General features: G+C 52.4%; 2 protein-coding genes across 9 annotated transcripts in view; one reads left to right on the top strand and one right to left on the bottom strand.

Moving 5' to 3' along the window:
* PERM1 (PPARGC1 and ESRR induced regulator, muscle 1) overlaps positions 1-14729 on the top strand; it is a 42208-nt gene extending 27479 nt beyond the window's left edge. For 2 of the 5 annotated variants that reach the window (XM_060199821.1, XM_060199817.1), the window contains exons 2-4: positions 8539-11231; positions 14115-14240; positions 14395-14729. In XM_060199821.1, the coding sequence (XP_060055804.1) occupies positions 8642-11231; positions 14115-14240; positions 14395-14516 (2838 nt within the window). In that variant the 5' untranslated portion in view covers positions 8539-8641 and the 3' untranslated portion in view covers positions 14517-14729. Of the gene's footprint in view, positions 1-6470; positions 6569-6662; positions 7013-8017; positions 8269-8538; positions 11232-14114; positions 14241-14394 lie in introns of those variants that run through there. The other 3 variants (XM_060199819.1, XM_060199820.1, XM_007525749.3) reach the window with 3 other exon arrangements.
* Positions 14730-15298: 569 nt separating this feature from the next.
* On the bottom strand, positions 15299-25675 carry PLEKHN1 (pleckstrin homology domain containing N1). Of its 4 annotated transcripts, none has more exons than XM_007525750.2 (16): positions 25427-25675; positions 25245-25338; positions 22674-22820; positions 22521-22601; positions 22353-22425; positions 22110-22237; positions 21909-22040; positions 21743-21823; positions 18900-18975; positions 18672-18811; positions 18464-18592; positions 16643-16783; positions 16387-16518; positions 16104-16292; positions 15922-15970; positions 15299-15843 (listed from the first exon to the last, which is right to left on the bottom strand). In XM_007525750.2, exons 1-16 carry the CDS (start codon positions 25507-25509, stop codon positions 15728-15730), a joined length of 1791 nt encoding a protein of 596 aa, XP_007525812.1. In that variant the 5' UTR covers positions 25510-25675; the 3' UTR covers positions 15299-15727. The 4 variants fall into 4 exon arrangements, with proteins under 4 accessions (XP_007525812.1, XP_060055797.1, XP_060055798.1 ...); XM_060199814.1 differs by having other exon boundaries at positions 21909-22004; positions 25427-25673; XM_060199815.1 differs by lacking the exon at positions 21743-21823 and having other exon boundaries at positions 25427-25673.
* Positions 25676-26126: the final 451 nt, after the last annotated feature.

Here is a 26126-nt window from a genome sequence, read left to right as displayed (position 1 = left end):
CGCTTCACAGACGGTGTGCAGGTGTCTATCTTTCTCAACAATAAAACAACTCATATATATATATATATATATATATATATATATATATATATATATGAGTTTCAGGAGCGGGGAAAATAGTATAGTGGTTATGCAATCAGATTATCCTGCCTGAAACTTCCAGGTCCCAGGTTCAATCCCCTGCATCACCATAAACTAGAGCTGAGCAGAGCTCTAGCAAAAATAAAAATAAAAACAAATAAATAAACAACAGTTTCAGGGGGCCAGGGGTTATCTCACTCTGAAAATCACACACTTTGCTTCCTGAGTTTGAGCCCCAGCACCACCTGGGACCTCCGTGAATGGTAGAGAAGTGTTGTGGTTCTTCTTCCTGTCTGTTAGCCGAGAAAGAAAGAAAGAAAGAAAAAAAGAAAGGGAGAAAGAGAGAGAGAGAGAAATAATAAGAAATTGTCTAAGCCATTCCATGCTATCAAGTAACCCAAGACTACGAGTTTACTTCTATATGTCATATAAAATAAAACTCTTGAGACTCAGCACAAGAAAACAAATAGCGCTGGTAGGGGTAGACAGCATAATGACTATGCAAAGAGACTCTCATGCCTGAGGCTCCAAAGTCCCAGATTTAATCACCCACACCACCATAAACCAGAGATGAGCAGTGCTCTGGTTAAAAAAGAAGAAGAAAGAAAGAAAATAAAAGAAGAAATAGTCCAATTAAGAAAAGCGGTAATGGGCAGGGGGAGGTAGCATAATGGTTATGCAAACAGACTCTCATACCTGAGGCTCCAAAGTCCCAGGTTCAATCTCCTGCACCAGCATAAGCCAGAGCTGAGCAGTGCTCTGGTTAAAATAAATAAATAAATAAAATAGAAGAAGAAGAGAAAAGTGATAATGCAGTGGGTTAAGCGCACGTGGCCTAAAGCGCAGGGTCTGGTGTAAAGATCCCAGTTCGAGGCCCCGGCTCCCCACCTGCAGGGGAGTCACTTCACAGGCAGTGAAGCAGGTCTGCAGTGTCTCTCTTTCTCTCCGCCCCCTCTGTCTTCCCCTCCTCTCTCCGTTTCTCTCTGTCCTATCCAACATCGACAACATCAACAACAACAATAACTACAACAATAAAAAAACAAAAGGGAATAAATATTTTTTAAAAAATGGTACAGTGGCCTGGGAGGTGACACAGTGGATAAAGCACTGGAATTTCAGCATGAGATCCTGAGTTCAAACCCTGGCACTGCATATGCCAGAGTGATGCTCTGCTTCTCTCACTTTCTCTCATTTGCTCTCTCTCTCTCTCACTCTCTCTTAGTCATAAATGTCTTTTAAAAAGGAGGGGGTTGGCCGATAGCGCAGCGGGTTAAGCGCACATGGCGCAAAGCCCAAGGACCAGCGGAAGGATCCGGGTTTGGAGCTTCCAGCTCCCCACCTGCAGGGGGGTCGCTTCACGGGCAGTGAAGCAGGTCTGCAGGTGTCTTATCTTTTTCTCTCCCCTCTCTATCTCCCCTCCTCTCTCGATTTCTCTCTTTCCTATCCAACAATGACAGCAATGACAACAACAATAATGATGACAACAACAAGGGTAACAACAAGGGCAACAAAGCGGGAAAAAATGGCCCCCAGGAGCAGTGGATTCGTAGTGCAGGCACCGAGTCCCAGCAATAACCCTGGAGGCAAAAAAAAGGGGGGGGGGGAGGAAAGGAAAAGGAGCAAGACATTTAGTCATATCACAGAACAGGATGGATTAATGGTTAATAACTATGTGAAAAGATGCTCAGTATCATTAGATGTTAAGAAACTTCGGTCACACTGTGCCACCTACTGCTCTGTATATGAGAGAAGGCCAGAATGAGGAGGCAATGATGCCCAGAGCTAGGACAAATGAAGCAGCTAGAACCCTTTTATTCATTCCTGGAGGAAGGGGAAATTGTAACCAGGGTCAGAAAGACATTTTAAATTTTAAATAAAAAGGGAGGGAATCAGCCAGTGGCTCACCCTCTTGAGTGCACATGTTATCATGTACAGGACCCGGATTCAAACCCCCGCTCCCCACATACAGGGGGAAGCTTCAAAGCAGTGGAGCAGATCTGCAAGCATCTCTCTTTCTCTCTTTCTCTCTCTCTCTGGATTTCTCTCTGTCTTTATAAGAAATAAATTATAAAAGTGGAAAAATTGTAGCCATATTGGCAACAGTTAGGCACTTTCTCAACATTTTACCCTCAGTGTTTTCTCAAGAGAATTGAAACTGTCTTGAGCAAAGATCTTGATGCAACTTTATTTTATTACTTATTTGTTTATTTTTGCTTCCACGGTTATGCCAGCACTGTGAATCAACTCCTTCAGGTGGCCATTTTTTTCCCATTTTATTGGATAAGGACAGAGAAATCGAGAGACGAGGGGGAGATAGAAGGGAACAGAGACAGACAGACACCTATATATGTGCTTCACCACTTGTGAAGCTTCACCCCTGCAGTGAGGAGCTGGGGGCCTCAACCCAGATACTTGTTCGGGTCCTTGAGCTTAGTAATATGTGCACTTAACTAGGTGCACCACCACCAGACCCCCTTGATACAGCTTTATAAACAACAACCCCAGTACCAAGTGAATAGATAAACCAATCGTGATGGGTTGCAGAGACAAATAATTTTCATGCCTGAGACTCTGAGGTTCCAGGTTCAAGCCCCAGAACTCTGACCCAGTTATTTTCACACTTCAAAATGGAGCATACCAGGTAGGGTGCATGCCTTGCCATGCATGTGGCCCAAGTTCAAATCCTGGTACCACATGGAAGGTGTCATGGCATGAGGCAGGCTCTATTCTTTGGTATTTTTTCATCTCTGTTTTTTGTCTTCTGGATGAAAAAGCAGCTGGGGGGAAGTGAAATTATATAAAGGATTGGGCCCTGGCTCCAAATATCAAATAAAACAAGTGGGTGGATTTATCTGAATAAAACCACTAAACGAAAGTAAAAAACATGATTTGACTTGTTATAGCTGCTCACTGAAGGCTGGATTTTGGGGTTAGGCAGTGGTGCATCTGGTTGAATACACACGTTATCATGTGCAAGGACCTGGGTTCAACTCCCTGGTCCCAACTTGCGGGAGTAGGGGGTAGGGAGGGGAAGCTTCGCAAGTGGTAAAGCAGTATTGTTTTCTATTTACTGGCTTTCTGTCTCTTAGTTCCCCTCTCAAAGTCTGTCTCTAGAGATGAGTGTGATGATGTTATTGTTGAGAGCTAGTTTCTCAAGGTCAATATCATGGCTTCAGTAAGGAGGTCCCTCTCTCTCCAACCCCAGTTCTGTTCCAAGCCCTGGGGAGACAGGGCTCCCTAAACTGTCCACCTCCAGTGGAGTCCTTGTGCCCTCTAGTGGTCGAAGAGGAACTGCTGTCCATAGCTCCATTCAAGAGACCCTCCCTTTGCACTGAAACTTGCACAGCTCTGCTTTGGCTCTGGGCCAGCTGGCAGCTGGTGTCAGGGGCTGGGAGAGAGTCAGGCTGAAACCATGGCACCACATGGAAGTACCATGATGCCAGGGGAAGCTCCAAGGATGGTGGGGCGGTACTGTGATGTCTCTCCTTCTGTCTCTCCCTCATTCCAAGAGTGGTGGCATCACACATGTGCAAGCTCCCAGCACCTCACATTAAAATTAAACGACAGGTGGCTTGTTAGTGGCGCACCTGGTTGAGAGCACATGTTACAATGAGCAAGGACCCAGGTTCAAGCTCCCAGTCCCTACCTGCAGGGGGGAAGCTTCACAAGTGGCAAAACAGTGCTGCAAATCTTTCTCCCTCTCCCTCTCACCTCCTCCTTCCCTCTCAATGTCTCTATGCCTTTATATAAAATAAATTTAAATAATTTTAATTTTTTAAAAAGGACACAAAGGACAAGGTGGTGGCATACCTGGTTAAGCACAGGTTCAAACCCACAGTCATCACATTGAGAACACAAGGCAAAAGGAAGGCTTCATGAGTGATGGAACAGGGCTGTTGTGTCTTTCCTCTGTCTTTCACTTTCTGTCCAGATAAAAGAAAAAGGGTAAAAAAAAAAAAGTCCACCAGGAGTGGTGGCATATTGCAGGTGTGAAGCCTGATGGCAAAACAAAATGAAATAAAAAGTTGGGGAGCAGCAGTATTGTGAAAAGAAAAAGAAAGAAAAGAAGATATCTTGTTTGTGTAGCTGTTTGCTATCTGACACTCCTCCTCCCATTGCCAGTCATAAGTGTGTGTGTGTGTGTGTGTGTGTGTGTGTGTGTGTGTGTATCTAGAGGCATAGTCTGGAGTAAGGCTGACAGCAGGGGCTCTGGGACCCACTTTGACACTAACCTGTTATGTGACTATGCTCTAGGCACTCACCCTTCCTGTGCTTTACCAGCTCAACTGCAGGAGGACAGGGCCTTATCACTCATTCTCACCTCTGCTGGAAGACTGGTCCCCTAGGAGGTTCAGGGGCTCCTTCCCTGGAGGGACAGAATCCACAGTGCCATATCCAGAAGCTGAAATTGGGGAGTCACTGGTGAGAGGGTGATTCACTTTCCTCTTCTGGGCCTGTCCAGGCCCCCCACTGACTGGGGTTTCCCTTGAGGACCTTCATGCTCTGTCCCCAAGCAGGGCCAGCTGTGCTGTCTGCAGGAGCCAGGAGATCCCAGGGTCAGATCAGGTCGGCAGCTGCCTGCTTCCCAAGTACCTTTCACAACATTCCCTGTAAAGTTCTGTAAGCATCCACTCTGTGACTCCCTCTCTTCCTCACAAATGTGTGGGATAATCATTCCAGAAAGGTCTTGACACAGGTATGACTGGGGGAATGCTTCAGCAGGAAGAGCATCAACTTGAATATGGGTTGCAGTTCAATCCTGGGTGCCACATGTGCTGATGGGGGGGGAGTGGGTGGGCTTCTCCATCTGTTTCATATGATACTCTCTCCTATGTAATAAAACTTTTCCTTCTTTTTAAAAAATATTTATTTATTCCCTTTTGTTGCCCTTGCTGTTTTATTGTTGTAGTTATTATTGATGCTGTTGTTTGTTGGATAGGACAGAGAGAAATGGAGAGAGGAGGGGAAGACAGAGAGGGGGAGAGAAAGAGAGACACCTGTAGACCTGCTTCACCGCCTGTGAAGCGACTCCCCTGCAGGTGGGGAGCCAGGGCTTGAACCTTCCTACTTCTTATTTTATTTACTCAGAACTCTGCTCAACTCTGGCTGATGGTGGTGCAGGGAATTGAATCTGAAACCTCAGAAGAAGTTTTTTACAAAACCATCATGCTGCATTTCTAGCTCTCTCATATGTAATAAATCAAACAAATCTTTAAAAAGGAGGGGGAGGTTGAGAAAGAGCTCACTCAGTAGAGCAACACTTTACCTGTTGGGCAGTATGCCAGGTCCCCCCTGCTTAACACTGTGGTCTATTTACATAATCACTGTTTTACCTGAGACCTGCTCTGCCTGCAGGGCACTGGTTTAATCCCACTGGTTCACACTGTCTTTTCGCTCTGCCCCCTCTCCTAGTCACACCCTGTTTTCCACCGTTTAATCCCACTGGTTGGCACTCTCTGTTTGCTCCACCCTCTCTTCGTCACATCCTGTTTTCCACCCTATTTCCTTCTTGGTGAGTATAAATACAGATTCTTTTCTGATTAAACGCACATTGGATTGCCTTCTGGCTCCACGAGTCCCAGAGTCTCTCTCCTGCGACACTAGCCTGACACGAGTTCCTGATCCCTCTCCCACGCAGCAGCCTAGGCTGGCTCCAGTCAAGTTCTCTTCAACCCAGAGAGCACACCCTCAGGCTATCCCGGCATTTACCATGTGTGAGGATCCAGGTTTGAGGCCCCAGCCACCACATGGGAGCACTATGCATAGGGAAACTTCTCAAGGGGGGTGGAGTAGTGCTGTGGTGTCTCTCTTCTATGTTTATCTCCTTCTTCTTCTCTGTTCCTTTTATTTTTAAATATATATTTTTTAATTTATTTTATTTATTTATTTTGGATAGAGACAGAAATTGAGAAGGAAGGGGGAGATAAAGGAGAGATAGAGACATACACCTGCAGCATTACTTCACCACTTATGAAGCTTACCTACTGCAGGTAGGGACTGGTAGCTTGAACTGGGTCCTTGGTGCATTGTAATATGTGCACCACCACTCAACCCCCTCTCTGTTCCTTTTAGATAAGGTATGAAGCCCCAGCAAAGACCCTATCAATAAAAATAAAAATTAGAAAGAGAAAGTGTGGGCATCCAGATGGCTGGGGGAGTCCTTCTTGCACTGCTGGTGGGGACAGAGGCACCCTTGGGTGCAAGCAGCCTGTGATCACCTGTGGCCTTGAGCTCAGGGCAGAGTTGTGTGCCTGGGACCCTGGCAGGCACGTGGCCTGCCCAGAAGACAGCCCTCAGTCACAGGAGGCCCTGAAAGGCCACAGCTATTTGTGGCCTGGATGCTCCGCCTGGTGGCTTCATGTGACAGTGGTGGGCGGGTATTTTGGGCAGTGGGGGTGGAGACTATTGGGAGCTCAGGACCATGCCGTGTGCTTGGGGACCTGCTGGGAGACCTAGCTCCACTGCCCAGCCAGCTGCCAGCTTCCAGGTACCCACAGCCCCCAACTGTCTGCAGACTCCCCCAGAACTAACTCCTCAAGGCCAGCAAGTGGGGTGGAGGGCAGTGGGCCTGGGGGCGGCAGTGCCCAGGGCAGGGGGCCTCAGCCGAGCAAGGTGGACTCCACCCCTAGGCTCAAAAGTCAAAAAGTAGTTGGGGTCCTGAGAGTCTGGGGATCTGGCGTTTCTTATTTCACTGAGATGGGGCAGAAGAGTGGAGCTCAGGCAGCTGGACAAATCTGGGCCACGGGCACAGTCCTTAAAGGGTTCCCAGACCCCCCCCCCCAAGAAAGGGGAGATTCTATTGTATTGTGGGAATTGAAGTGGGGTCCTCCCAGTGCTCCCCCTCCCCAGGCCCCAGCATCCAGCAGTGACCTTGGTGAGCTTGAAGAAGGCTGCAGCCCTGCAGGCAGAGGTCAGAACACCCCAGGCAGAGGTCAGAACACCCCGGGACACAGAGGCTCTACCCCAAGGGCACCTGGGATGGCTGGGGCAGCCATCTAGCTACAGGTGGGGGTGGGGCCAAAAAGGCCAGCAGACAGGCTTATGGGGGAATGCGGGGCCATCTAGGGTGAGCATGGGGGGGATCACTGTCTGTTCTAAACAGACTTTATTAATCTAAAGCCATGTTTGATTTGAGGTCTGCAGCAATGAATTTTTTTTTTCCAGAGCACTGCTCAGCTCTGGCTGGTGGTGCTGCTAAGGATTGAACCTGAGACCTTGGAGACTTGGGCCTGAGAGGTTTTTTTTGTTGTTAAATATTTTTTTATATTTATTTTTATTTATTATTTATTCCCTTTTGTTGCCCTTGTTGTTTTATTGTTGTAGTTATTATTGTTGTCATTGTTGTTGGATAGGACAGAGAGAAATGGAGAGTGGAGGAGGAAGACAGAGAGAGGGAGAGAAAGATAGACACCTGCAGACCTGTTTCACCGCTTGTGAAGCGACACCCCTGCAGGTGGGGAGCCAGGGCTTGAACCAGGATCCTTATGCGGGTCCTTGTGCTTAGCGCCACCTGCGCTTAACCCGCTGCGCTACAGCCCGACTCCCGAGAGTTTGTTGTTTTTTTTTGCATAACAGTTATGCTGTCTCTCCCAAATGAATTATTATTTTATTTTATTTATTTATTATTGTATAGAGACAGAGAGAAATTGAGAAGGGGTGGGGGACAGGGGAGAGACAGAGAGACACCTGCAGCTCTGCTTCACCACTTCTGTTAAGCTTTCCTCTCTACAGGTGGGGACCAGGGACTTGAACCTGGATCCTCGTACACTGTAATGTGAGTGATTAACCAGGTGCGCCACCGCCTGACCCCGAATTATTATTTTTTTAAATATTTTTATTTATAGGAAAGAAATAGATTGGAGATGGAGAGATAGAGAGGGAAAGAGATACCTGCAGTCCTGCATCACTGCTCATGAAGCTTCTCCCCTGCAGGTGGGGACTAAGGGCTTCATCCGGGATCCGATATGTGTGCTCAACTGAGTATACCACCACTTGGCTTTTTTGTTTTTCTTTGTTTGTTAAAGATTTTATTTATTCGCTAACATGAAAGAGAGGAGAGAGAGAGAGAGACCCAGGGCATCACTCTGGCACATGAGATACTGGGGATCAAACTCAAGACCTCATGTTGGAGAGTCCAAGGCCTCAGCAACTGCACTACCTCCAGGGATCACAATGTTCTCATTCAGGGTCAGTCTGACCATGGGAAAGTGGGAGTTGAGGACTTGTTTTGTCACTGTTAAGGATCCATGCCTCCAACTTCACTTTTTCGGATAGACAGGGAGAAAATCCCACAGTATGGGTGGGAGCTTCCCCTGGTGCATTGGGAGCCAGGCTAGGACCTGGGTCATGCTTACAGCAAAGCAGGCGTCCTTCCCGGTGAGCAGGGCTCTCTCTCCTGGGAAGAGTGGGCAGCCAGACTCACCAGCAGCTCTTTGACTCTCTTCTGCTTTCTCCCAGGATGGTGTGCTGGGTCTGGAGCCAGGGAAGCGGGGGTGGCCACTGAGGTCAGACGGGGAGCAGCCCAGGGATGTGAAACCTGTAAACTGTGTGAGGGTGTCTGATGGAGAACTTCCAGTACAGCGTGCAGCTGAGTGAGAGGGACTGGGCAGAGTTTGCAGCTGCAGCTGATGAGTGCGGCCTCCAGCAGATCAGCCTGGCATCCGGAGACGAGCTCCCCTGTAGTGACATTGAGCAAGGGGACAGCAGTGGCAGCAGTCCCCCAGGGGGCAGGGCCTGGCCCTGCTCCAGACGGGAGGACGAGCTAGTCACCCAGCGGCTGGTCAGCAGGTCTGGGTGTGAGCCGGACCAGCAGACGCCCAGCACGTCCACACAGCCTGGGGGTGACCCGGCACCCCCAGAGCCATCCACAGCTGCCATGCAGAGGCTGCTGCAGGGGCCTGCCCTGCGCCGCCCAGCCTCCGGGAAGCCTTCCCCTGGCATAGCCCCCCAGGAGTCCCCCAGCAGCCCCAGGACCCCCCAGGAGTCCCCCAGCAGCCCTGGGGCTCTGCCACGCAGCCCCGGCAGGAAGAAGAGGCATGCAGTTGCCAGGGTGGGTGGGCATCCGGGCGCCCTTGTGTCCTGCTCTGAGGCCCAGCCTGAGGAAGGACTCCTTGCGGAGGGCGCCAGGCAGGGTGAGCAGGGTCCAGATGGCCAGAGTGGCCACGAGTGGGAGGCCAGGCCCTGTCCACCTGAACCTGTTGGACAGCCCAGCACAGATCCTCTCAGGACGAGCCCCAGAACCCGGCTGGCTCGAAGGGCCAAGTCACACAAGGCTCTGTCTACACCCACCTCAGACCCTCAGCAACTGAACAAAGCTCCATCTGCACCTGCCTTGGACCTTCAGCAACTGGATACTACTCCATCTATACCTGCCTTGGACCCTCAGCAACTGAACACAGCTCTGTCTATACCCACCTTGAACCCTCGGGAACTGAACACAGCTCCACTTACACCCACCTTGGACCCTGAGCTACTAGGTACTGTTTCATGTATACCTGCCTCGGACCCTCCGCAACTGGGCACTGCTCTGTCTGCACCCACCTCTGACCCTCAGCAGCTAGACATGGCTCCATCTAGACCCTCCTCCAAGCCACAGCCTCCTATGGCTCTGTCTATACCCACCTCAAGCCCGCAACAACAAGACATGGCTCTATCTACACCCACCTCAAATTCTCAGCAACTGGACACAGCTTTGTCTACAACCTCCTCCAAGCCTCAACCTGAGGACCTGCCTCTGTCTACACCTGCCTGCAAGCTTCAACCTGATAGAACTCTGTCTACACTCTCCTCTAAACCTCCACCAGACACAGCTCTATCTATACCTGCCTCTAAGGTGCCACCTGATACACCTCTGTCTACACCCTCTTCTGAGCCTCAACCTGACACAGCTCTGTCTAAATCTGCCTCCAAGCCTCAAGTCAACGTGGCTCTGTATACACCCTCCTCCAAACCTCCACCCGACATGGCTCTGTCTACACCCACCTCAAATTCTCAACAACTGAGCATGACTCTGTCTACACCTGTATCCAAGGCTCAAGTCAACACAGCTCAGTCTACGCCCTCTTCCAAGCCTCAACCTGACATGGCTCTGTCTACGTTCTCCTCCAAGCCTCAACTGGAGGACCTAACTCTGTCTACACCCATCTGCAAGCTTCAGCCTGATACAACTCTGTCCCCACTTTCTTTCAAGTCTCAAGTCAACATGGCTCTGTCTACATCCCCCTCCGAACCTAGACTGAATGCGGGTCAGCCTATACCCAGCCCAATGGTCAAGGCAGGGGCAGGTACCCCTGCTCCTGCCTCCAAGGCCAGCCCCCCCACAGCCCTGTCCTCCCTTGCTGCCCAGGCCCCTTCCAATGGGGGTGTGTTTACACCTGCCCCCCGGTCCCAGACTACTCCTGATGTGGGCGTGAGCTGCAGTGAGTCTCCAGGCAGCCATGGGGAGAAGCCCAGGGAAGAGCCCCCAGCAGGTGGCCCAGGACCCCACAACGGTGATCCCCAGCTAGCTGGCAAAGCCGCCAGGAGGAAGAAGGTGCGCTTCTCCATGGATGAGTCTGACCCCAAGTCACTGGAGGCCATGACCTTGGGCCCTCCCTCCCCTGTCCGGCCCTTAGCCCTCAGGACAGCTGCCTGGGACGCTGGGGGACCTGGAGCCTGGGATGCTGTGGCTGTGGGGTCCCGGCCACCTCAGCCTCGAATCCTTAAGCACCTGCCTCCCCCAACCTCCTCAGCCTTAGGGGGGCCGGCACCCAGGAGCAACTTTGCTGTGACACTCCCTGAGGCCTACGAGTTCTTCTTCTGCGATACCATTGAGGAGGAGGATGAAGACGTCGAGGATAGTCAGGCCTCCACGGAGGTGCAGTGGCCCGATGTGTGCGAGTTCTTCTTCAGGGACACTAGGGCCCAGCGACCAAGGAGCTGCTCCGTTCCTGCTCCAGATCCACCAGCCCCCCCACCCAGGGAGCCTTTGGCCTTCCCTGAGGCCTACGAACACTTCCTGGGGGAGGATGGGCCAGGGGGCATCCTGGGCCCCGCAGCCCTGCTGCGCCTGCAGGCCTTGGAGGCCCCCACCTCAGGCCCCCTGTGCACAAGCCCCATGGCCCCCTCGGATGCCCTTCCTCGGCAGCTGGAGCTGGCGCTCAGGGGAGCAGGTGTGTGCACAGTCCCGGGAACATGCTGTCCAGGGAGCCCGGCCAGGGTGGGGGTGGGGTGGGTTGAGGGAAAAGGCAGGACCCCATGAGCTCAGCCACCACCAGGGGCCTCAAGGCAACATGGGGAGGAGGGCTGGCTCCAACCATTCCAGGGGGGAGGAGGGGCAGCCAGCCACTTGGGGTGTGAGCCCAGTGACCACGTGTGTCCAGGCCTGGCAATGGTCCTGCCCTGTTCTGGTCACCCACAGGACAAACTGCAGCTCAGAAACTCAGTTTTTTGTTTACCAGAATACTACTCAGCTCTGTCCTGTGGTGGTGCTGGAATTGAACCTGGAACCTTGGAACCTCAGGCATGAGAGTCATTTTGCAGAACCACTATGTTGACTCCCCAGCCCCCCTTTTTAAAAAAATATTTATTTACTCCTTCCTTTTTAATACCTTTTTTTTTGTTATTGTTGTCGTAGTTATTATTGTTGTCATCATTGTTGGATAGAATAGAGAGAAATGGAGAGAGGAGGGGAAGACAGAGGGGGAAAGCCACTTGTAAAGTGACTCCCCTGCAGGTGGGGAGCCAGGGGATCAAACTGGGATCCTTTGCCAGTCCTTGCACTTTGCACCACCTGTGCTTAACCCTTTGTGCTACCGCTGGACTCCCTCCCCAACCATTTTCTTCTTTCCTTTCCTCCTCCACTTTTTTTTCTCTCTTTCTTTCTTTTATTATCCTTTTGTTTTACCAGAGTACTGCTCAGCTCTGGCTTATGGTGGTGCTGGGGAATGAACCTGGGACCTTTTGTGCCTCTGGAGAAAAAAATCTTTTTGCATAACCACTATGTTGTCTCCTCAGCCTTTTTTTTTTGCCACCAGGGTAATTGCTAGGGATCAGTACTGGCACTAGGAATCCACCACTCCTGGCGGATCTTTCTTTTTCTATTTATTTATTTCTATTTATTTGATAGGGAAGAGAGAAATTGAGAGAGGAGGAGGAGATACTGAGGACGAAAAGATAGACACCTGCAGGCCTGCTTCAACGTCTCATGACTTCCCCTCCACAGATGGGAATGGGGGCTTGAACCCAGGTCCTTGAACATGGTGTGCACTCAGCTTGCTGTGCCACAGCTTGCCCCCCTCCACCTCCCTCTCCCCCTTTTTTTAATCAAGGCACTGCTGAGTTCTGGCTTCTGGTGGTATGAGTCTTAGGCATGAGTCTTTTGCAGAATCACTCATTATGCTGCCTTCCCAGACATTTCCTTCCTTCCTTCACCAGAGTACTGCTCAGCTCTGGCTTCTGAAAGTTTGGGGGATTGAGTCTGGGACTTTGGAGCCTGTAGTGTGAAATCTTTTTTTTTTAATTACTTATTTCATTATTTATTTGTTTATTTTACCAAAGCACTGCTCAGCTCTGGCTTATGGTGGTTGCAGGGGACTGGACCTGGGGCTTTGGAGCCTCAGGCACTAGAGTCCCGTTGCATAACCATTATACTATCTACTGAAAGTCTTTCTTTGCTTAAACCTCTGTGCTGTCTTTCTGGCAGCCATGGAATATATCCATCCTCCAGGGTTATTGCTGGGGCTCAGTGCCTGCACCACAAATCCACTGCTCCTGGAGGCTTTTTTTTTAAGTATTTATTTATTTCCTTGCCCTTGTTTTTTATTGTTGTCATTGTTGGATAGGACAGAGAGAAATAGAGAGAGGAAGGGAAGACAGAGATGGGGAGAGAAAGACAGACACCTGCAGACCTGCTTCACTGCTTGTGAAGTGACTCCTCTGCAGATGGGGAGCTGGGGGCTCGAACCAGGATCCTTATGCCGGTCCTTGTGCTTTGCACCACCTGCACTTAACCCGTTGCGCTACCACATGACTCCCAGCTTTTTTTTCCCTTTTGTTGTCCTTGTTGTTGTGGTTATTATTATTGTTGTTATTGCTGTTGGATAGGACAGAAAGAAATCAAGAGAGGAGGGGAGACAGAGAGAGGAAGAGAAAGACACCTGCAGACCTGCTTCACTGTTGTGAAGAGACCCCCCTGCAGGTGGGGAGCCAGGGGCTCGAACCAGGATCTTTATGCTGGTCCTTGTGCTTTGCACCATATGCACTTAACTCACTGTGCTACCGCCCGACCCCCTGGAAGATTTTCTTTTTTAATATTTTATTTATTTTATTTTCCTTTTTTTTGCCCTTGTTTTTATCATTGTTGTGGTTGTTTTTATTATTGTTGTTGCTGCTGCCAAATAGGACAGCAAGAAATGGAGAAAGGAGAGGAAGACAGAGATGGGGAGAGAAAGACAGACACCTGCAGACCTGCTTCACCATTTGTGAAGCGACCCCCCTGCAGGTGGGGAGCCGGGGGCTCGAACCTGGATCCTTACGCCAGTCCTTGAGTTTTGGCATGTGCGCTTAATCCGATGCACTACAGCCCAACTCCCGAAAGATATTTTCTTCTTTTTTTTTATATTTATTTTTTTATTCCCTTTTGTTGCCCTTGTTGTTTTATTGTTGTAGTTATTATTGTTGTCGTTGTTGGATAGGACAGAGAGAAATGGAGAGAGGGAGGGGAAGACAGAGAGGAGGAGAGAAAGATAGACACCTGCAAACCTGCTTCACCGCCTGTGAAGCGACTCCCCTGCAGGTGGGGAGCCCGGGTTCGAACCAGGATCCTTATGCCGGTCCTTGTGCTTTGCGCCACCTGCGCTTAGCCCACTACACTACAGCCCGACTCCCCCGAAAGATATTTTCTTAACCAAGAAGCCAAGACTATCTCAGGACCTGGGGATCATAGGGCAGATGTGACTCAGACCCTGGGTCTAGGGAGATACAGGCTGGGAGGGTGTCACAGTGGAGGGACTCAACTCAGGTGTCTTCTCAACTCAGGTGTTTTCTCTCCTCAGGGCAGCCCCAGGCTCCCCTCATGTCATTTAACCTCAGCCAGAGGGACATGTGCCTGGTGTTCGTAGCCTTTGCCACCTGGGCCGTGAGGACCTCAGACCTACAGACCCCAGATGCCTGGAAAACAGGTTTTGAGGGCGTGGGGGTGGGCAGAGGACTGGAGGGCAATGGGAGGCTCACCTGGCCTTGCTCCCCCACCCCACCCCACCCCCACTGCTGAGCTGCCTCTTCCTGCCCTCAAAAGCCTGACAGTGCTCAGGACTTGTCGTGCTTCTCTTGCAGTCTTGCTAGCCAACATCGGCACGGTGTCAGCCATCCGCTACTTCCGCCGGCAGGTGAGGCGAGGCTACCGCAGCCCAAGCCAGAGCCCAAGTCCCAGCCGGAGCCCCAGCCCCAGCTCCTAGGACCTTGGCTCAGCAAGGAGGCAGGACAAGGAAATGACCACAGGTGCTCAGGACTAGGTGCTGCCCTGAGGCTGTGCCCTTTGACCCCTGTGGTCCACAAAGCAAAGAAGCCAGCATTCCCAGCACTGGTGGCCCCAGATTCCACCTGAGTGTCCAGCTGGTGACCTGGGACCTATGTGAGGCGGGGGGGGGGGGGGTTGGGGGAGGCACCACAACTGGAATGTGGAATGCAAGTGCGCTGTGTGTAGGGCACACTTAGTAGGGAGTGGGAAGGCCATTTGGAACACAGCTGAACCTGCTATTGGGCAGGCAGAGAGGGGCAAGCAGGGTCCAGGAAGTGAGAGAGGTTCAGAGCAGTGCAGATTCCCCCCAAGGGGGCTGGACAGAGTTGAGGAGGGCAGTGAGTCCCCAGGAGTCTTTCCAGTTGATAGATGGGTGGGGATGCCCAGGGCTTGGGGGGAGGGGCCTTGACCTTTAACTTCAGAGCTGTGAGGTTGATCCCTGGCTGATATGATGAAGAAGGACATGTGGTTGTAGGGAGCCCCTGCGAGACTCCTGCAGGGTGGGTGTGTTGTGGGGCAGTGCTCCAAGACCCCCCATCCCACCTTGTGAAGCCCTGGGTGAGGCGCAGTGTGAGGGGGTAGGATACTTTGGGGCTATGCCAGGGCTGAGAGGAGTCAGGACAGCAGGACAGAGATTGGGGTTCTTGGTGGGGAGCTGGGGGGTGGGCAGTGCATACAGGGCCCTTGGTTCCTGAGCAGAAAGAGACAGACACACACCAATAAAGTCACTTTTTCCTTTCTTGTTGGATCTTTCATCACCATCGCCCGCCTGCCCTGTACCCACACATGCTCACCAGTGGGGCCATCCCTTCCTGCTGGGGACCCCTCTGCCCTTGCTGACCTCCAACCTCCACACCTCTGACCTCACGTACTCTGACCTTCACTCAGCCTCCTCAGCCCCTTGACTTTCACACGTGCAACCCATGTGGGGGGGCAGTAAGCACCCTCATTTCTTTCCTGGGGGGCTGGAGCTGAGGTTTGGACCCTTTGGGGGTCCCACCCTGATCTGTAGTCATTATCAGGATGGGGCTTCCTCCTGGCCCCCAAGAACCCAGAGTCCCCCCAAACTCAGGGACCTGGAGTCTCCTTCAATCAGCTGTTATTGGCTGGGTTCCACAGAGGCTCTGCTGCCCCTCAATGTGGGGGCCCTCAGATCCATTGGATCAGCCCCCCCTCAGTCTCAAGGGCATGCCTCCGGGCACCCCGCTGATGGGAAGGAGACAAGGCCTTGTCCCAGATGTCGTAGCTCCAGGGGGTGCAGCTGTCTGAAGTGGGGGACAGGCAAGTGTTATGACTTTGGGAAGCTGGACCCCCCCCAGGAAGAATTGGCAGCCCTCACTCACCTGCAGGAGGTGGCAGGGGCTGGGGGGACTCTTCTTTTGAAGAGGATACCTGGGATTCCAAGCAAGAACCCTCAGAAAAGGGTGCTGGACCCCTATTTCCTCCCTGCTCCCCACTGCTCCCCTCCTGCCTTGTCCTCCCTGCTCCCAAGTCTCCTGCTCCCTCAAGGCTGGGGGTCACTCACTAGCTGAGGAGAGCCTGGGGGCTGTACTGCCCGGCCCTTGAAAGAGCCTCGGTGGTGCAGGGAGGTGCGAGGCGGTGGGGGACCCTTCCTTGATGGCAACTGGGGGTCAGTAACCGGCACAGACACTGGCACCCGGGGGAACTGGTTGGAGGGCTCGGGTCCAAGTGAGCTCTGCATGGCGCTGATGAACTGCAGGATTGTGTAGGTGAGGGGTGGCCCCTGTTCTTCCCAGCCCCCCCCCCATTATTTTATTCCCCACCCCTGCCATGGCCCCAAGGCTGACCTGGTCCAGGCCCCGCACGTCTGTAACCCTGTGATGTGTGGTGGCAGGAGGTGTGTAGGGGTCAGCGTAGAGTGGGGAGTGTGGGGCCTCCAGGGACTGCTCTGTGGTCTGGGCACTAGTGTCCACACTCAGCTGTGGGACAGAGGGACAGTGAGCCCAGACCACAGAATCCCATCTTTCCTCCTCTGGAAGGCTCCAGGGCACCAGGGAGGGGCAGGCCAACTGATGATGGGGATGAGGGAGTGCATGAGCTCACCTTGGTCAGGTCCAGGTGCAGCAGGGGGGCCGGTCCAGGCCCTTCCCCACAGACCTTGCTCCTGGGGGACCGGCTGCTGCCTCCCCGCCTGAGCTCTGCCCTCTGCCTGGTGATGCTGGAGCAGCCAGGGGGGTCCTGCTCCTGGGGGACCAAGGCATTCCAGAAGGTTCCCTGAGACCTCTCTCCCATTCACTCTCAAAAAACAAAAAAGAATTATTGGAGGCCAGGTGGTGGCATAGCCGGTTGAGCACACATGCTCCCATGAGCAAGCACTTGGGTTCAAGACCTAGGTCCCCACATACGGGGGGAAGCTTCATGCCTAGTGAAGCAAGGCTGCAGGTATCTTTATTTCTCTCTCTTTTCCCCCCTCTCAATTTCACCTTGTCTCTATCCAAAATATATAAAAACAATAAAATATCTTAAATTATTCATTAGTTAGAAAAAGAGAGAGAGGGAGTCAAGTCAGGTGGTAGCGCAGTGGATTAAGTGCGCGTGGTGCAAAGCACAAGGACCTGCATAAGGATCCCGGTTCGAGCCTCTGGCTCCCCACCTGCAGGGAAGTCACCTCACAAGTGGTGAAGCAGCTCTGCAGGTGTTTGTCTTTCTCTCCTCCCCTCTGTCTTCCTCTCCACTCTCCATTTCTCTCTGTCCTATCCAACAATGATGACATCAATAACAATAATAACTACAACAATAAAACAACAAAGGCAACAAAAAGGAATAAATGAGTATTAAAAGAGAAAGAGAGAGCCAGAGCATCTGTGATGCTCTCTGGGGACCTAACTCATGCTTGAGGGCCCAATAGTTCATCCACTGTGTACCTCCTGGATTTAAATATCTGTTTATGTTTGTCTTCTGCTGCTCTTTCTTGTTTTTCCCCCTCCCAGAGTACAGCTCAGCTCTGGCTTCTTTCTGGTGCTGTCAAGGACTGAACCTGACCTTGAGCCTCAGCCATAAAAGTCCTTTGTAGAACCATTATACTATCTCCCCCCACCCTGCCACTGTTCTTTTTTTATTTAAATTTTTTAAAATATTTATTTATTTTCCCTTTTGTTGCCCTTGTTGTTTCATATTGTTGTAGTTATTGATATTGTTAGATAGGACAGAGAGAAATGTAGAGAGGAGGGGAAGACAGAGAGGGGGAGAGAAGGATAGACACCTGCAGATCTGCTTCACCGCCTGTGAAGCGACTCCCCTGCAGGTGGGGAGCCGGAGGCTCGAACTGGAATCCTTACACCTGTCCTTGCGCTTCGCACCACATGTGCGAACCCACTGCGCTTCTGCCTGACTCCCCCATTGTTCTTTTTCAACCTGAAATAGAAAGAAGCAAAAAGGGTGAGAGAGAAAGAGAGGAGAGACATAGAGGGGGGGAGACAGAATGAGAGACAGCAGGGAGAAGGGTGATAGCGAAGCGGGTTAAGCGGGGTGGTGCAAAGTGCAAGGATCGGCGTAAGGATCCCAGTTCGAGGCCCTGGCTCCCCACCTACAGGGGAGTTGCTTCACAAGCAGTGAAGCAGGTCTGCAAGTGTCTCTCCTCCTCTGTCTTCCCCTCCTCTCTCTATTTCTCTCTCTCCTATCCAACAACAGTGACATCAATAACAGCAACAATAATAACTACAATAAAACAACAAGGGCAACAAAAGGCAATAAATAAATAAAAGAATGAGAGACAGCACAGCACCTTCAATTCATGGTCCACCCCCATGGTACTAGGTCCCTCTGCTCTATGGCTGCATTGAACGCCCTCCCATTAGAAAGCACCTGTGCTGTGGGGACTGGGGTCCCGCCCTGGGGAGAGTGCTATGGGGGCCCCATACTCACAGGTGCAGGCTGTGCATGGCAGGAATCCGGGAGGGATTGACTGGTATGGGCAGAGGAGGTGGCTGGGCACCCCGAGTCCCAGCTGGCTCGCCCATCAGAGGGGAGGGAGCCTAGGGCACCAGCCACCGCCTGGACAGCAGGGGAGGGTGGGATGAGCCCAGGCGGTGTCCCCCCAGCCTGTGCCCGTCCTGCCATGCCTGGAGCTTACATGTGCCGGTAGCCGCAGTCCCAGCAGACTCGGGGGAGCAGAGGGAGTATCCCGGCTGGCCAGCTCCTGCAGGCACAGCAGCCAGCGGCTGTAGTCCTCGTAGGTGGCACACAGAACACGGATGGAGTTAATGAGGGGTCCTGGTGACAGACACCATGAGGGCCCAGCCACGGAGGGCCCCCACCAGGCACTGCACAGTGGCCCACCCATCTTCTCAATGCTTGCTACCTTCAATGAGGAAGGAGCGGATCTGCTTGTCCTTCTCCTCCAGGTTGATATGCACGGCGCTGAGTGGGAGCTCCCCCTGCAGGCAGTGACGGGCATGGTCTCAGTCTGCGCAATGCTGGCCCCACACATACACAGGTGTGTATGTACTCACGCATCTGCACAACACTCACAGCAGCCCGGGAGGTGGCACAGTGACTACAGCTCTGAACTTAAAACCAGGATGCCCCAAGTTTTATCCCAGCATCACATGTGCCAGGGTGATGCTCTGGTTTGTTTTCTCTTTTAGTAAAGAACTTTTTTTTCCCCTCCAAGGGGTTATTATCGCTGGGGCCCAGTGCCAGCACTATGAATCCACCACTTCCAGCAGCCATTTTTCCCCCTATTTTATTCGATAGGACATACAGAAATTAAGAGGAGGGGGAAAGAAAGATAGGCACCAGGAGTCGAGCGGTGGCGCAGCGGGTTAAGCACACGTGGCATAAAGCACAAGGACCAGGGAGTTGGGCTGTAGCGCAGTGGGTTAAGCACAGGTGGCGCAAAGCACAAGGACCAGCATAAGGATTCTGGTTCGAACCCCAGCTCCCCACCTGCAGGGGAGTCGCTTCACAGGCGGTGAAGGAGGTCTGCAGGTGTCTTTCTCTCCTCTCTGTCTTCCCCTCCTCTCTCTATTTCTCTCTGTCCTATCCAACAACGACAACAACAATAAAACAATAAGGGCAACAAAAGGGAGTAAATAAATAAAATAAATATTTTTTAAAAAAAAATTTTAAAAAGCACAAGGACCAGCCTAAGGATCCCAGTTCTAGCCCCCGGCTCCCCACTTACAGGGGAGTCACTTCACAAGCGGTAAAGCAGATCTGCAGGTGTCTACCTTTCTCTCCCCCTCTCTGTCTTTCCCTCCTCTCTCAATTTCTCTCTGTCTTATCCAACGATGACATCAAGAACAACAATAATAACTACAACAATATGAAACAACAAGGGAAACAAAAGGGAAAATAAATTAATATTTAAAAATAAATTAATTTTTAAAATACTTAAAAAAAAAGATGGGCACCTGCAGAGCTGCTTCATTGCTGTGAAGTGTCTCTGCTGCATGTGGGGAGCAGGAGCTCAAACCCAGGTCCTTGCATGGGTCCTTGTGCATAGTACTATGTGTGCTTAATCGGGTGCACCACCATCCAGCCCCCAAATAAGTCATTTGTAATATATATCACATAGAGAGGGTTGGGTAGGGGTGGGCGCAGATAGCATAATGGTTATGCAAAGAGACTCTGGTGCTTGAGGCTCTGAAGTCCCAGGTTAAATCCCCCACACCACCATAAGCCAGAGCTGATCAGTGTTCTGGTAAAATAATAATAATAATAATAATAACAACAACTATAAATAAATAAAGAGAGCTGGGCAGGGGCTGTTAGCATAATGGTTATCCATAAAGACTCTCATGCTTAAGGCTCTGAAGTCCCAGGTTCAATCTCCCGCACCACCATAAGCCAGAGCTGAGCAGTGCTCTTGTAAAATAAATAAATAAATAGAGAGCTGGGTGGTGGCACACCTGGTTGAGTGCACACATTACAGTGTGCAGGGATCCAGATTCAAGTCCCTGATCCCCACCCGCAAGGGGTTACTTTACAAGTAGTAAAGCAGTGCTGTAGGTGTCTTTCTGCCTCATTCCCTCTCTATCTTCTCCTTTCCTCTAGATTTCTCTCTGTCTCTATCCAATAAATAAATAAGATATTTAAAATAGGAGGCTAGGCAGTGGCATACCTGGTTAAGTGTACACAGTATTAAGTGCAAGGATCTGTGCAAGAATCCAGGTTTGAACCCCCAGCTCTCCACTTACAGGGGGATGCTTCACAAGCAGTGAAACAGGTCTGTAGGTATCTATCTCCTCCTTCCCTCTCAATTTCTCTCTGTCCTATCAAGTAAAATGGGGGAAAAAATGGCTATCAGGATCAGTGGATTTGTAGTGCTGGCACCAAGCCCCTGATAACCCTGAAAAATGAAAAAAAAATTAAAACTCACATATAAACACACACTCACACTAACAAGATAGCTTACCTGAGAGAGTGGCTGCTTTGCCATGCATGCAAGGCAGGTTAAAGCCCCACTACCCCATTGGGGTGCCAATTTATTTATTTATTTATGAAAGAGATACAGGGAAAGAAAGCCAGAGCATCACTTTGATACATGTGATGCTGGGATCAAACTCAGATCTTCATGCTGAGTCTACTGCACCACCTCCTGGGTAGCAAATGTGTGTGATTTCCTCTTTCTCTCTCTCTTTCCCTAATACACCTTTTTTTAAATTTTTAAATATTTATTGGACAGAGACAGAAATTGAGAGGGAAAATGGAGCTAGAGAGTGAGAGAGGAGAGACACCTGCAGCCCTGTTTTACCGCTCATGAGGCTGAACCTGGTGCCTGTGCAGGATGACATGAGCACTCTAACAGGTGTGCACTCCCTCCACCAATCAATATCTGAAAAAGTCAGCCCAGAAGGTAAAGCCCTGGTTATAACAAAGTAGGACAAATCATACTCTATAACACACATATACTGCCACATACACTTACACACATGCACACACTCACACACCAACACACATGCAGTGTTCCTGGGACAAGGAATGGGGGTAGCCCAGAAGTCCCTCCCAGGAGCTGCTCCACCAGCTGCCTGGCCCATCAGAGCTGAGACCAGACTGACCAGGGCAGTGGGTGGCCTGGGCGGGGTGGCTCTCTCTGTCCCAACAGGCCTCAAAATACAGGTTCCTCCTGAGCAGCTGCCCCCTCCCCACCCCCACGCAGGGCGGCTCCCTGGGGTGGGGTTCAAGGTGTTGGGGCCCCACCTTAAAGCAAAGGCCTTCTGCCTCCTCAGAGAAAATGGCCAGAGAAGTGGGGTACAGGATGAGGAGCCGGTCCCACTGCTCCTGTGGGGGGGGGGGCAGGTAAGCACGGAGGGCTGGTGCCATCACCTATCCCCCACCCATGTCCCGCTCCGTGTCCCCAGCCCACCTGCGCGGGCAAGTGCTGCAGTTTAACCCTGGAGGCACAGATGGCGCTGCCCTCCACAAGACGCCCTGACGCTGTCCGAAGCCGGCTCAGCCTGCGCTGTAGAGTCCAGGGGAGCTCATCCTCAGTGGGACCCTGGGAAAGGGGGGTGAGGGAGGGGCAGAGGAGTGGGCGAGGGAGGGTCGCAGGATGTCTGACACTGACCTGGAGGGGTGCTGAGTGGCAGTGCCGCAGCCCTGCAACCAGCGTCATCTGTTTGTCCAGGTGGTAGAGCCAGCGGCCCAGCTCAGCCTGGCTGGGGCACAGCACCAGGAGGGGCGTGGGCAGTGGGCCTGTGGGGAAGGGCACAGTGGGCTGGGTGGATAACCAACCGGGGATCCCTAGCTCGGCCCTCCACCCAGCCCGGCCCCCTCTGGTGCATGCAGCACCAAGGCTGTGCCCACTTACTTGTGATCTGGAAGCCGTGCTCCTTGGTGCCCTCCAGTGGGCACAAGCTCAGCTCAGTCAGTGGCAACAGCCCCTACCAGGAACAAGGGGAGGCCTGGGTTGGGATCCCCAACAGCCAGGCTTGGAGGATCGGCACTTTCCCCTCTGCCTCCAGCCCAGCCCCTTCACCTGGAAAGTGAGCCCCTCCGAGCCCACGGCTTGGAAGTAGAGGTGGGAGGGAAAGAGCTCCAGGTAGCAGTCACTGGTGTCCTGGGGAGATAGGGCTTCAGTGGCAGGGTCCCAGGGCGGTCCCTGGCTTCCCTCTGCCTGGCAGGGCCCCACCTGACTGTGCTGGAAGCGTAGCTGGACCTTGCTGTAGTGAACCACCTTGCCCAGGTTCCTCACAGGCACCTGCCGCCGGCCCTTCCGGAACACGCTCAGGATTGGCTGCTCCAGGCTCTCTCGCTGGCTCTCCAGGCCTGGGATATCCTGAGGGGAGAGGCACTCAGGGGGTGGAGGTCATGGGGATGGGGCATGGCCCTGCCACACACACAGGTCAGTCATGCACAGAGATTAAGAACATACACACGTGGGCTGGCAGAATAGCTCGTGTGGACAGTGCACTGTTTTGCCATGTGTGAGGCCCAGGTTCCAGCCCAGCCTCCACAGCAGTGGAGGAGGCTTCAGTGCTGTGGTTTCTTCCATTCTCTCTTTCTGCCTGTCTCGTAAATAAATAGATAAATAAATAAATCATGTGGCAACCCAGGTTTGAGCTCAATCCCTACTGCATTTGAAGGAAGCTTTGGTGCTGTGACCTTTTATGTTCCCTCTACCTTCTATCCAATAAGTAAATAAATATAAAAATAAAAAAGGGGTGGGGGTAGATAGCATAATCACTATATGAAGAGACTCTTATGCCTGAAGCTCCAAAGTTCCAGGTTCAATCCCCTGAGCCACCATAAGCCGGAGCTAATAAATGCTCTGGTTAAAAATAAAATTAAAAACAGTAAAGAATATACACACATGTACACAGCACATGTGTACAGAACTAACAGCACATGGACACACAGAGCCCTATGGGGCAGGGCTCAACCTCTCCTTCCCCAGCTCTGAGCTGAACACCTGTACTCTCGGGGCAGTGGGCTCCCACATGTCTGAGGTGCTGCCTGGAGCCTCCAGACCTCTAATGCCCTCTGATGACTCACACCAGGTTCTAAGGGAACTGCAGGGCATTCTGCCCTCCCCCATTCACCTCCCCACCCCACCCCCACTCCCCATTGGCTTCAGGCTGCCAGCAGGGCTCTATGTCAAAGTTCTTTGACCAGTAGGAGCCTCTTGTCTCCCCAGGGATACAAGTGCTCTTCCAGGGGACTTCTGTCTCACCCTAGGACCTTCTTAATACCCCAGCCTTGGGCCAGGCAGTGACCCAATGGATAAAGTCTTGAACTCAAAAGCTTGAGGTCCTGAGTTCCACTCCCAGCATTCCCTGCAGTAGCATGGTGCTTTGGCTCTGTTTCTTTCTCCTTCTCTCTCACTCGTTAACAAATAAATCTAGAAAAGAAATCCCAGATTCCTGGGATTAGAAGATAGCTACTAGGTTCAAGGACCTGGATTTAGCCCCACTCCACCCCCAACACACACACCTGAAATTAAAATGAGAAAAGAAAAAAAAAAGCTTGCTTGTAGCAACAGAATTGTGCAGGGGTGAGGTACTAGGGGCAGAAAACAAAAGCACGCAGACAGACACATGCCATGCCTTCTGACCCCCTCCCTACATAATCTCCTGAGCCCTTGATGGGGGCAGTCCCTATTTCCATCTGGCCCTGCCAGGGGTGCGGGGCCGTAACCACTGCTGCTCCTTCTAGTGGACAGGGCCCTGGGGTGTGCTGGGATTTAACACCAGCTTCTGAAAGGGAGGGGGAGGTGGGAAGACTGGGTTGCTATGGGCTAGGGTGCTCAACCAGGAGGAAAGGTGATGGGGGTCACCTCTTGGGCCACTGTGCCCTGGCCAACCTTGAGCCATCCCATGGGCAAGCCCAGGAATGTGAACAAACAGACTGGCAGCTTCCCTGGCCGGGGTGCGGCTCTGGTACCCACACCCTGCACAGGGAAAGACGTGGCTGGGGTGGGACCAGTGAAATAGGCCGTGGAGCAGGAAGGACCGAGACCTGCAGAGTCCTGACCCAGTCTCAGGGTGGAGGAGCCGCTGAGTCCAGTTCCCAAGTGGGTCAGGCTCCTGGGATCCAGTTAGCTCCTCCCCTAGGTCTGGCCCCACCTTCAGAGGGCCGACAGCCTGGGCCTGTCTACTCAAAAGTCCATTCACAAGTGGTGGTGGAGACAGCAGAGCCACCACACCGCACTGGATGCCACCAGTCACACCAGGCATCCTGGACTTGGACAAAGGGAGCTGGGCTCTGAGCTTGGCCATATGAAGGACCTCAGCCCAGCCCACTGAGTCCCAAGAAAAGTCCCTTGTCCACTGCCTGAGGCAGGGTTGCTGTGGGTGGCACCCACCTGGCAAGGAGTTCTGGGAGGGCAAGAGAGGGGCATTAGCTTCTCCCCACAATAGCCCCAGAGGGTGACATAGCTCGTGCATGCACAGCCACTGGAGCAGCGGGCTCCTTGTGCCCAGTCCAGCCCATATGTGCCTGGGCATGCTGTCCCACGCCAGGCCCAGACTGCAGGTGTAGCTTGGTCCCTCTGGGCCTCCAGGCCCCGCCCAAGGCCTGCCCAGGTGCTCACACACACTGACTCAGGCCTCAGCCAGTTTCGCTCTCTCTCAGACTTTCGGCCCAAGATCTTCCTAGAGGGGCGGCAACTCCCCCAGCTCTGGTCAAACCCCTGGGTCCCAGCACAGGAACAGTGCACACAGATCCTCAGAACCCCCACCCCCAACTGTAGGTCCCTGCTCACCGAGCCTGGGATGTAGTAGAAGATCTTGTCAGCAGCGTCCCCATCGGGACCAACTTCGGGGCAGAGGCCAGCCAGCTTCCTGGTGCTGTCATCCCTATGGGCAAGGGGAGGGGGCTCACTGCCCGGCTTGAGGTGGGGTGAGGGTGAGGCCACCCTGGCTGGGATTCCGCATGTGCCCATACCTGTGTCCCTTCAGCGAGGGCTTTCTGGAGAAGGAAGCACGCAGCCTGCGAGGGGCCTGTGGGACACAGTGGCTGTTCCCCATGGCTGATGGCTGCCAGTGGCGGTGCTTCCGAAGCTCCTGGTCTGCCTCCTGCCCAACTGGAGGGCGGGGCCAGGATGAGCCAGGATCAGGGCAGGTCAAGGGCGGGGCCTTCCTGGGAGGGGCCAGCTCCTACCTGGGCAGGAGAGCAGGCCAGCCAGGGGAGGGGATAACTGGCTAGCCAGTTCAGGGAGGCCCAGTTTGTGGGTCTCTCACTTAGGTGCAAGTGCCAGAGCTGGAGCTGGTGAGCCCAAGGACCTTTTCACCACCCCCCCCAACCAAACCCATGTTTCCACATCCTGTTTCCACTGAGTCTTCTCTGAGTCACAGTGGCCACCAGGGCCCCATGCTGGCTCCCAGTCTCTGGAGCAAGGCTTGCTTGCCTTTAGAAGGGGAAGCTGGGACTGCACACTCAATACACAATGCCAAGGTCATTTCCCAGGACTTAGCCACCTCCATCCCAGGGGATCCAGGATATACTTAGTGTGGCAAGGAGCACCCATGCAGCCCTCTGCCTAGGACCAGTGGAGAGCCAGGGATCCAGGAACATCAGAACCAGGCTGTGTGCACACAGTCTCAAGTCTTGACACTCAGCTGCCCACCCCTCCATAAAATACCGG

The sequence above is a fragment of the Erinaceus europaeus genome, chromosome 10, assembly GCF_950295315.1.
Source record: "Erinaceus europaeus chromosome 10, mEriEur2.1, whole genome shotgun sequence".
NCBI lineage: Eukaryota > Metazoa > Chordata > Mammalia > Eulipotyphla > Erinaceidae > Erinaceus > Erinaceus europaeus.
Note: the sequence above shows the minus strand (reverse complement) of the source record. Positions and strands in the feature narration are given on the sequence as shown.